At 51.7% G+C, this 9,942-nt stretch overlaps 1 protein-coding gene across 1 annotated transcript; it reads right to left on the bottom strand.

Annotated features, from left to right (window-relative positions):
- Window positions 1-5,582: 5,582 nt before the first annotated feature.
- Window positions 5,583-9,429, bottom strand: KCNS2 (potassium voltage-gated channel modifier subfamily S member 2). Its single transcript, XM_033202321.1, has 2 exons — window positions 9,046-9,429; window positions 5,583-8,435 (listed from the first exon to the last, which is right to left on the bottom strand). Exon 2 carries the CDS (start codon window positions 8,391-8,393, stop codon window positions 6,960-6,962), a length of 1,434 nt encoding a protein of 477 aa, XP_033058212.1. The 5' UTR covers window positions 8,394-8,435; window positions 9,046-9,429; the 3' UTR covers window positions 5,583-6,959.
- Between the last annotated feature and the right edge of the window lie 513 nt (window positions 9,430-9,942).

Here is a 9,942-nt window from a genome sequence, read left to right as displayed (position 1 = left end):
ACAGAATTGTGGGGGAAACTGAAGAGGGAGGGGTCAGAGGAGAAGGAAGAACCATGGGGTGATGGGAGGGAAAAGCAGAGCCCCAAAATCACAAAGGAGGGAGTGCCCGGGACTTAGAGGCTGATCTGTGTGGACAAAGAATTTGGGGGAACTTGAGAGTGGAGGACAGGACACTGAATTTGGCTATCAGGAAAGCACTGGTGACCATCAGGACAGCAGTTCCAAAAGGGCGGTGGGAACAGAGGCCGGTCCAGAGAAAACACAAGGAAGTGGCAGGAGAGGAAAGCCAAGGTCGGGGGTAGAGATCACCCCTCTAGGATTTCTCAGGCGGTCACAGAGAAAACACAAGGAAGTGGCAGGAGAGGAAAGCCAAGGTCGCCAGTAGAGATCACTCCTCTAGGATTTCTAAGGCGAAAGGAAAGAAATAGGTTGGCAGATAAGGAGTCAGCTGAGAAAAGCAAGGCTATGGCCTCACTCATCCCCAAGGGTCCCTTCCCATGCCAGTCTCCCTCGGGGTGCCGACTGGCCTCTCCATGGTGTCCACTTCCATCTCTAAGCTGAGGACTCCCACCCCAGGCCTCCCTCTGCCCACTGCACACCCCCTCTGTGTGTCCCAGGCACTCAGGCAACATGGCTCTGAGTATTCCCTATCTCTCCAGGTGGCACCACCATCCACCCAGCCACCAACCCAGTCAGAAACCCAGAAACCATCCTCCCCTCCCTCTCGCTCATCCCATATCCAGTCACTGATGGAGTCCTGCAGAGCCGCCTCCCCTCTGACCTGCACTGCCCCTCCTCCCCACCCCACTCCCTTTGTATCTGATCTATACTGTGACCCTGATCTCAAATCAGCCACCTGTCCCCTCTCACACTTCCAAGCTGATGCTAGAGTCACATTCTGACAATATTCATCAGGTCAGGATGTCTCCACCCTGGTGACAAAAGCATGAAGCTCAGGCTCTTCAGATGGCTTAGCTCTGCCCCCCATCTGCACCTTGCTTCTCTCTAGACATACTGACTTCAACGTTCTGCACACATGCTGGTGCTTCGGCCTCCTTTTCTCTGCCTATGCAGGTTCCTGTTCCTGGAGGAAAAGGTTTTTTTCCTTTTCCCTCCCCTCCACCTGTCCAGCCCTGACTCCCAGCACCACACCCTGTCTGGCTGGCCCCTGGAGTCCTCTTTCTGTTTGTAGCCCGGAAGTCTTGTCTTCACAGAGGAAACAGTTATTCCTTCTTTCCTTGTGTCCTCATTGCCCTCTTCATCCAAAAATGCTTCCAGTGGGCTCCGGAGCTCTCTATTCTACCAGATTGTGGAGCCCTCTGGCAAGCAGGGATGGGGGCCAGTCCAGGTGGAGAGCAGTGGGAGCAACCCCAGCGATCGTTGCCTCCAGGAGGCCTTGCTGGGCTAGGAGCACGCTAAGTTGACTGGAAATAAAATAGACTCACTGGAAGTCCTAAAATAATGTCACTAGACATTGCCTCTCTTTTTGCTCTCTGCTCTTTTCCCTTCTTTCCTCTCTGCGTTTTCCTTTATTCGCTCTCTCCTGTTCCCTCTTTTTTTCTCTTTCCCTCCATGTTCTGGTTTCTTCCTATCCCGTTCCTTCTGTAGGACGTTACACAACTCCAAGGCACGCCAGCCTTCTTCTCCCCTTCTCTTGTATCTCTTTCCCCTCCCTCTCTTTCCCCTCCATGGATCTCTGAGGACTTGTTTGCGTCTCTGTTCTTCTGAATGCATCAGCTGCCAGCTGCAGACACAGTCGTTTGCTTGGGAGAATTTACCCAGGAGGATGATGCTATTGACAAGTGAGGTCCCAGAAGGGGGAAAATGTTGCAGAGTTTCAGACCTGCAGCATTGACCAGATGTAACACCCATGTAAGGTCCTTGGGTGGAAATGCTAGTTAAGAATTCTCCTAAAAATAACAGAAGATAATAACTGTGTACATGCAACATTTAAGTTCTTCCCTCAAGGGGAGGTGTTTGTTTTTCCTTTTAAGATGTAAGGCATCCTGGCCCTAAAATACCCCTGAACATTCATTTATACCCTTGCTGCAGGGATGGTGGCTAAAGGGGAGGAGCTGAGCTACCCGCCACTTGATGGAATGCAAAGACTGTGGCGAGGCTGGAGAGCAGTGCTGTGCATCCTTCCTCAGCCTCAACGAGTGTGGGGCAAGGTTAACAGATTTCTACACCATTTTGCTGCATACACAGACAAGGTCACCTGCAGATGCCACCACTGCTCAGTGTAAGTTGAGTGTTAGATGGGACAGCCATCTGCTCCATACAACTCAGGGCCCCTTCTGGGGCCCAATAACCTCATGGAAACAGATAGGGGATCTCCTATCCTTCACAAAGGCAACAAACCAAAATGAGCAGTGTTAGCCCCGAAGTTGAATGGGATCTTGGTGATTTTCCTCTGTCTAATGATTGTTAATAACAGGAATCTGGATTCAGTGTACATAGGTGGAAATAGTGGAAATGCCAAAGGAGACACTTGCTGATGATTTTAAAACTTGATTCACTTGGATCAGAACCTAGCTCAAGCATTTCCCTGACTGCATTGTCCCTGCAAATGTCACCTATTGTGGCTGACTGCTGAAGAGGAAATGAAACCAAATATAAGGTTGTTTGTAAACAATGTCTCTGCTCTTCTTAAAAAGAAATTAGGGACAGTAGGATCGGCTCATGGCTAGAATGAGGACATAGAGAGACATGCAGAAATTCTGTTTTTATATTGAGATGAAGAAGTGGGTAGGGCTTTAAAGATTATCTAATCCAGCCTTCTCATTTTGCAGCAGTGGAAGGTGAGGCTTGGAAAGGCCACACTATGTACCTACAGTCACAGAGCTAAAGGCAAAACCCAGCAGAACCAAGTTCGCCCAGTGGCCTTCCTACTGATTCACCATGGCCTTTGGACCGGCTTATACTGTCAGTCTATTTTAAGTGTGCCAAGAAGTGTCTCTATGTATCCCCCAGCAGTGTTCATGCCCAACCAGCCAGGACACTCAGGGTTACCCAATTTACTATGAGGGAGCTACTTCGGCAGCAGGGAGAGTGGCACTTTGGAAGAGAGTGGGGCTGGCAGGGCAGGCTGACAGAGGTGCTGAGCAGGAAAGCATGCGGGAGGAAAATCCTGCAGGGGTATCTGTTTCACAAGAGTTACAAGAATACATGACCATTCCTTCTACAAAGGAGGCTAGTGGTTCAAGATCCTAGAAAAGCAGGACCCCGCCTTTACAAAGAATAAACAACAGCTTCCCCTTCCCCCAAATTGAAAAAACAAAAACAAAAAACCAGGCTTTCTCAGGAAATCTGGTCCCCAACTTTAAATGCCCTCCTTGTTTGCTACTGTATGTGCAATTGAAGTGCCTCCAAGAGGTACAAATAATTTTCATCTATTTAATCTGCACACTTTTTGAGGCTGGAGTCCTGGGTGTGTCAGTTTTACTGCCCATTCCCGAATCGAGGCACAGAGATGAAAGTGCAACAATCAGACATAACGGTTCCGTCCAGCCTGCATCAATGCTTGCACAGTAGTGTGTTAATGAGTGTTAAAACTGACATCTCAAATACGGCGTCCTCAATTTTAAAAATTACAACTCTGTAAGAAGTCATGCTGTTAAAACATACAAGAAATACCAGTTAATCCTTCAAGTAGCTAAAACACAGCCTGTACAGATCACCGCTATCCCAAAGTGCATAACAACTTATTTTCTTTGAAATGAGGCAAGAATTAGCAGGTAGTTCAATTATCTGAGTGCTAACATAAGTAGAAATAACAAATCCAAATGTTAAATACCAATTACTACCTTACGAGCTACAAATCAGCTCAGCATTACAACATGCCCTTCCTCACTCGCAAACCCAAGAAATGTGGGGGTTTGGCAGAAAACACAATCCTATAACCAATATGCATTTGTGCAACAGACATGTGTCACTTCCCAACCCAGCACTTCCAAAATGCGCATCACAGATATCAAAGCCTGGCTCGTATATTTGTCCCAATGGTATTGAAAGCAATAACCTTCAAATGTTGGGAGTGATGCTTCTCTCAAGCTCACAGCTGGAAACAAGTCATCTCCAGTTTTTACTCTGTCCCCCTAAAGGAGGTTTACAGGTCAGTCTGACAGCCTGGTTGCCAAAGATGTCACCTCATAGTTTTAGCCTTTGCTCCAAGAGCAATGCAGAAAATTAACCTGACCCTCCCTGGTTAGCTTCAGGGACTAAAAGAAACTGCTGGTTAGATGTTATCTAGCAAGGTCAATCAAAGACCCAGTGGAGAGCACCTGTAAACTTCACATCTTAGTGAGACTTTAGGGAAGAGGAAGATTATTTCTCTCTGGGTCACCATTCAGTCTACATCCCTTGTGGGAATTAGCTCCATGGTTCAAGCCAGCCGGGTTGTTCTCTCTCCCACTTATCTAAAACCACCACTTGAAAAACTCAATGCTATTGGGACATTCTCATGCTCAGAAGTGACTAAAGGTCCAGGTGGGCAAGATAATATTATATAAGTATATATGTAAGTATATATGTATGTACAAGAGATGTTAAAAAGATAGTCTCTAAAGCACTTTGGGATTCCTCCAATGAAAGGCACCAGATAAATGCAAGTCATTACCAAAAAGAAAAGTCAAGTTTTCCAGCTTTCGCATCTGCAAAGGGTAACCACTAGGGTACCTCTTTTTTGGTGGTAAGCCTTCTTGTTTAGAAAAACCTCATGAGAGTGACTGAGTTATTCTGCCTCCTTCCTTGTTTCCACTTTGCGTAAGTTTCCTGGTCGGTGGCCGTGGATACCAGGCTCAGTGACCCAATACCATCAGCCTTGGCAAACTGAACGGTCCTCTTAAGTCTGTACCACCACCTGCCTTCAGTGCAGCTGGGGATGATTCTGTAAATGTTATGCCTTCCAGGGCTGGAAGCATCAGCCAAAGCTAAGTGTTCCATGTGCAAATTCTGAAAAATAGCCCTGCTCCTCTGATTCAGTGCCCCATTGCTTCTAAGTCATCTCACTTTTCCTGATGCTTCAGAGACATGGATGTAGACACTAGGAGACAGCCACCCCCAGCCTCCCATGAGCCTCTAGTCTGATGGAAAGATTTGAACTGGGAGCTCCAGGACACAAGTGGCTAGTGAATTCATTCAATCAATCACCCACACTGTAGTAGCCATGACAACTACAAGAACACAAAGCCTTCTGAGAAGACCCTTGCCACGCCTCCACGAGGTAAGTATCATCTTCAATCAACTGAAACACAAAAAGACCTCTTAAGAAGAGTCCCAACCTTTGGATGAAAAGCCTGGATAGCTCCATGCTCAGACCCCTGGGTCCTATTGCCTTTTCAAAGATGGAACAATAATGAAAGTCCCCTGGAAAACCATCAGATTACCTTAAAGATGATGGAGAAGAATTATTTTATAGAGGAACCCAAGTTCCCCATCACAATGTTATGTGCTGGTTAACTGAACAAGAGGGGCAGGAGAATTTTGGAGGAGGAAACAGTCATCTACCTTCAATGCAAGTTTAGAAGTTCGAAAGTCTTTTGAATAGCATTAAGCTTTTCAAGTTTACAATTTTTATGACATTTTATGAACTAGCAGTTTTTTTATTTTACAACTCTTTCCTTTCTCCTGGCCTCTACCCACTCACCCCCAATGAAAGGCAGTTGGAATGCAAGTAAGAACCGCAGCATTTCCATCCTGGGTAAGCCACACCGCCTTCATGCACATCTATATTTTGAGTACATGCTTCCATACCACCAGGTTTCCATGTCATGGCAGGAACTCCAGGGAAAACATAACATATATACAACATACTATATCTTAGAAGCAAAATTATTTGAGTAAATTCTGCTTGGAAATAAAAGGGCTCTCATTTGATGAGCTTTCAGAGCAGGCAACAAAAGTAAGCTACTGCCCTTGCTAGCAACCCAACAACGTTCACCTCAGGGAGACTATACAACAATAAACTTCTTTTTAGTTGAGGAAGACAACACAACCTTACTCCTAAACATCTTAAAAAATAAATATTTCAAAAACATGCTAATATCTCAGACGCAGCAAAGTTTGGTCAAATGGTCTAGATCAGAAACCTCATCCAGAAATACATGTCTCTACAGTCACCCTACGAAACACGGACGTTTGACCATGAAACAAGGGGCTCAGCCTGCACTGACTTGGCTTTAAGCACCCTATGGTCTCGACTATTTAGCTGAAGCCCCTGTGCCTAACGCATCTGTCCTTGGGGAAGAAATTCGATCTTCGCTACATGTTTAACTAACATTCTCTAAAGAGTGACATTTATGAGATGAACATCAGTGTACATCGTTCTAAAGATGATAGGTGCACCCATGCAAGCCACGGAACTACAGATCATTTATAAAAACAACTTACAGACTTGCATTGGTCAAGTGTGCTTAACTTTGCATTCTCTTGGTTTTGGTATTAAAACTAAATGAAAGCAATGAATAAAGAGCTGAGATTTTGTTTTCACATGACTGTGAGCAAAAATCTCATGATATCCTTGCTGACTTCATAGATGCATTTCCAGTGGACAGACTTGTGGGGGCTTTTTGTACAGAACTCACACGACAACCTCAGAAACAGGAGCACAACAACTCATAGACAGTACTGGGCCACAAGCACTAGAATAGCGTACACGATGAACAGAAAAATTAGCATTCTGGGTGTACTCATCTGGCAAAAAGGTGAACATTTTATGCCCACGATGCAAAGACCAGTGAGTGTCATTTCATGGAAAGGTGCAAAGGCATGGTGTCAGACACACCACCCTCTAAAAACGATTCTAAATACTGTAAAAGAAACCTGGGTGCATATCCCATGCATCTCTCCCCTCAGGGGCTGGGCATACTCCTTACACCATAACCATAAGGTGCCTGGCTGTGCCAGAGGCACAAGAGGCAGCTCAGCAATGTGGGGTGGAGGGTGACAAGTCCTCCCAGCTAATGTAGTGAATCATTTAAACTGAGTTCACTTGGTGAGCTCCTGCTCATGTTCGTCAGGCTTGCCATGAGGGATTTAACTTTATGGGCATAATAGTCCCTTAAATTGACTGAAGGGACCTCCTTCATTCCATCTCCAAAGTCACAGCTGCGCATGGCACTCTCAAGTTGCTTTTGGCGCCGGTAAAAGTGGGAGAACTTATTGAAGATCAAAGTGATGGGCAGGACCACCACGAGGATGCCTGCCAAGATGCAGGCAGAGGCAGTCAGCTTCCCTGCCGTGGTCCCTGGGACCACATCCCCATACCCCACTGTGGTCATACTGACAGTAGCCCACCACCAGCACGCGGGGATGGTGGCCAGGCCCTCGTTCTCCTCCTTTTCAATGGTGTAGGCCACCACGGAGAAGATGGAAATCCCCACGGAGAGGTAGAGCAAGAGCAGCCCTACTTCTTTGTAGCTGTATTTCAAAGTGGCCCCCAGGGAGCGGAGGCCGGTGGAGTGCCTGGCCAGCTTTAAGATGCGGAAGATCCGCATCAGCCTCAGGACCTGGGCCACCCTGCCCAAGTTGGCTAAGGTAGGTGTGCTCTCCACCACCAGGTTCACCACTAGAGTTATGTAAAAGGGGACGATGGACATGAGGTCAATAAGGTTTAGGGCATTCTTGAAGAACTTGAGGAAGTCAGGGGCCACAGCAAACCTGGCCACCAGCTCAAATGTGAACCAGGCGATGCCAAAGTGCTCCACGATTTCGAACCTAGGGTCCTCGCCAGGGTTGCCCTGGCTATCAGGGATTTGGAAGTCAGGCAGGCTATTGAGGCACATGGTGATGATGGACCCCATCACCACCAGAATGGACAGGATGCTGAAGACCCTGCTCAGCACTGAGTAGCCAGGGTTGTCCAGGGCCAGCCACAGCTGCCTGCGGAAGTTGCCGAGGGGCTGCCCATCGAACTTGGAGGCGTCGTTGTAGAAGGCAAGGATCTCATCGAAGGAAGACGTGGTGCTCTCCTGGTCACTCTGCTCATCCCACTTCTCCTGCTCAGGCTCCACTTTGCGACCATGGTAGCTGTAGCTGCAGCAGGAGTCAATGAAGAACTCGTTGATGCCCCAGTACTCGATCTCCTGGCTGAAGGAGAATACGCACAGCTCAGCCATGACGTGAAGCTTGCCGGTGTGATAGAAATGCAGCACGTAGGGGAAGAGCTCAGGGTTGCGGTCAAAGTAGAACTCCCGCTGGACGTCGTCGTAGTCATCGCAGAGCTCCAGAATGGCCTCGCGCGAGTGGCAGAGCAGCAGGCGCCCCAGGCGCGTCTCGGGGAAGCGCAGCAGCGTGTGCGAGCGCAGCCTCCTCTTGAAGCCGCCCACGTTGATGCGGATCTCCCCGTCCTCGACGTTGGCCTCCGACACGTCCCACAGGCTCTGGCCGGTCATGCTGGAGGCGCCGGCAGCCCGCGCCGCGCGGGGGCGCTACACCTGGAAGCGGAGGGAACAGCGTCGGCAAGAGGCCGTGCGCCCCGGCCCATCGCCCCCTCTTCCTACCCATTTCTGGCGGGCCCAGGCCTCCTAGGTGGGTCTTGGGTACTGAAGGGCACTGGGCTGGGGCAAGAGTTTGAGGGGTCTGGCTCCCTCCCAGGAAAGGCTGGGGATAGGTATGTTCTATTAGCACGGCTCCACCCCGGGGGTCTCGGTTGGCGCTTTGCGCGTGCGGCGTCGCGTCCCCGCGGCTCTGAGCGCCCAGGGGACTGCGTGCTGACCTTGTCCATGGGCAGCCCCGGGAGACGCCCCCGCCCGCTCGCCGCAGACAGGAGGGACCAGAGCTGAAATCCGCACGGGCAGAGCGGGGCCGACATGGGGGGCGCGTAGCTTTGGGAGGTTGGAGCGGATGCGCTGGAGTCTGGAAACCCGGGCCGGGGAAAGAGCCAGGAGGCCCGGCCTCCCCTGGGTCCAGCTCCCACGCCTGCAGCCCCCGCGTCCCCGGGCCAGGTCTCACCGCCCGCCTGGCGCTATGCCCCAGGGCCGCGTGCGCTGCGCCTCACCCGGCGGGGCTGCCCGGGCTCGCCCTGCGCGTTCTGGAAGCGCTTACCTGGGAGCACCGGCGCCCGCGGCCGAGGCCGGCGGGAAACTTCCCCGACCCGCGGGCGAGCATCGCGGCGGTGGCCGCTGCCTGCTGGCGGTGCGTGCGCGGATGCGAGTGTGTGCGCCCGAGTGTGCGCCCGGCGGGCTGGCGGGCGGGGGCCGCCGAGCTTCTCCTCCCGTCTCGGGCCGGGCAAGCCGCCGCCGCCCGCAGCTGCGGAAGGCTCACAGGTGGCTGCGTGGTCCCGCCGCTCGCGGAGCCCCCTCTCCGGATCCGCGCGCCCGTCACCCGCCGAGAGAAGCAGGAGCCCGCGCCGCAGGCGCCCGGTGAACCCGGGCGGGAGCAGAGCGGGTGTGACCCGGCGCGGGCCCTGCGTTGGGCGCGGCGCGGTGGTGCTGAACGGACAGCTCCGCGCGCCTCGGCCGCCGCCCCGGGCTCGGAAGGCGCAGCCGCCGCCGCCGCTGCTTCTCTGCGCTTCCCCAGCGCGTCACCGCGACCACCTTGCGCCCCCGGCTCGGCGCGAGGCCGACACCCCTCCCTCCCCCCCGCCCATCCCCCGGTGACAGCTGTTATTATCACCACCCCCAGGGCGCAGGCAGGGGGCTGCCTACGGTGACCTTTCCCCGCTGGGTCTGGCGGGAGCCGGGCTGGGAAATAAAGGGCGGCTTGCGCGTGTCCGGGGACAGGGCGGGACCGGAGGAACTCCAGGTTTCCCCTTTTAGGGACCTGAAGAAAAGTTTCCCGAAGCCCGGGGGTGGGGTTGTTGGGGAAAAGGAGCTGGAGGAGAAAACAGGGGGCCGGGAAGTCTGAGGTGGAGCTCGGCTTAGTACGCGGGGGACGGTAGCGCAGGCCGCACAGCGGGGGCGGGAGTCGCTGAGTTCTGGTCTGGAGCTCTGTGTGGGCACC

Source organism: Trachypithecus francoisi, unplaced genomic scaffold (genome assembly GCF_009764315.1).
Source record: "Trachypithecus francoisi isolate TF-2019V2 unplaced genomic scaffold, Tfra_2.0 Lachesis_group7, whole genome shotgun sequence".
Lineage (NCBI taxonomy): Eukaryota > Metazoa > Chordata > Mammalia > Primates > Cercopithecidae > Trachypithecus > Trachypithecus francoisi.
Note: the sequence above shows the minus strand (reverse complement) of the source record. Positions and strands in the feature narration are given on the sequence as shown.

Bases quoted from the DNA above. Each gene is read 5' to 3' on its own strand.
- KCNS2 (XM_033202321.1), bottom strand. From the start codon at position 8,393: ATGACCGGCCAGAGCCTGTGGGACGTGTCGGAGGCCAACGTCGAGGAC.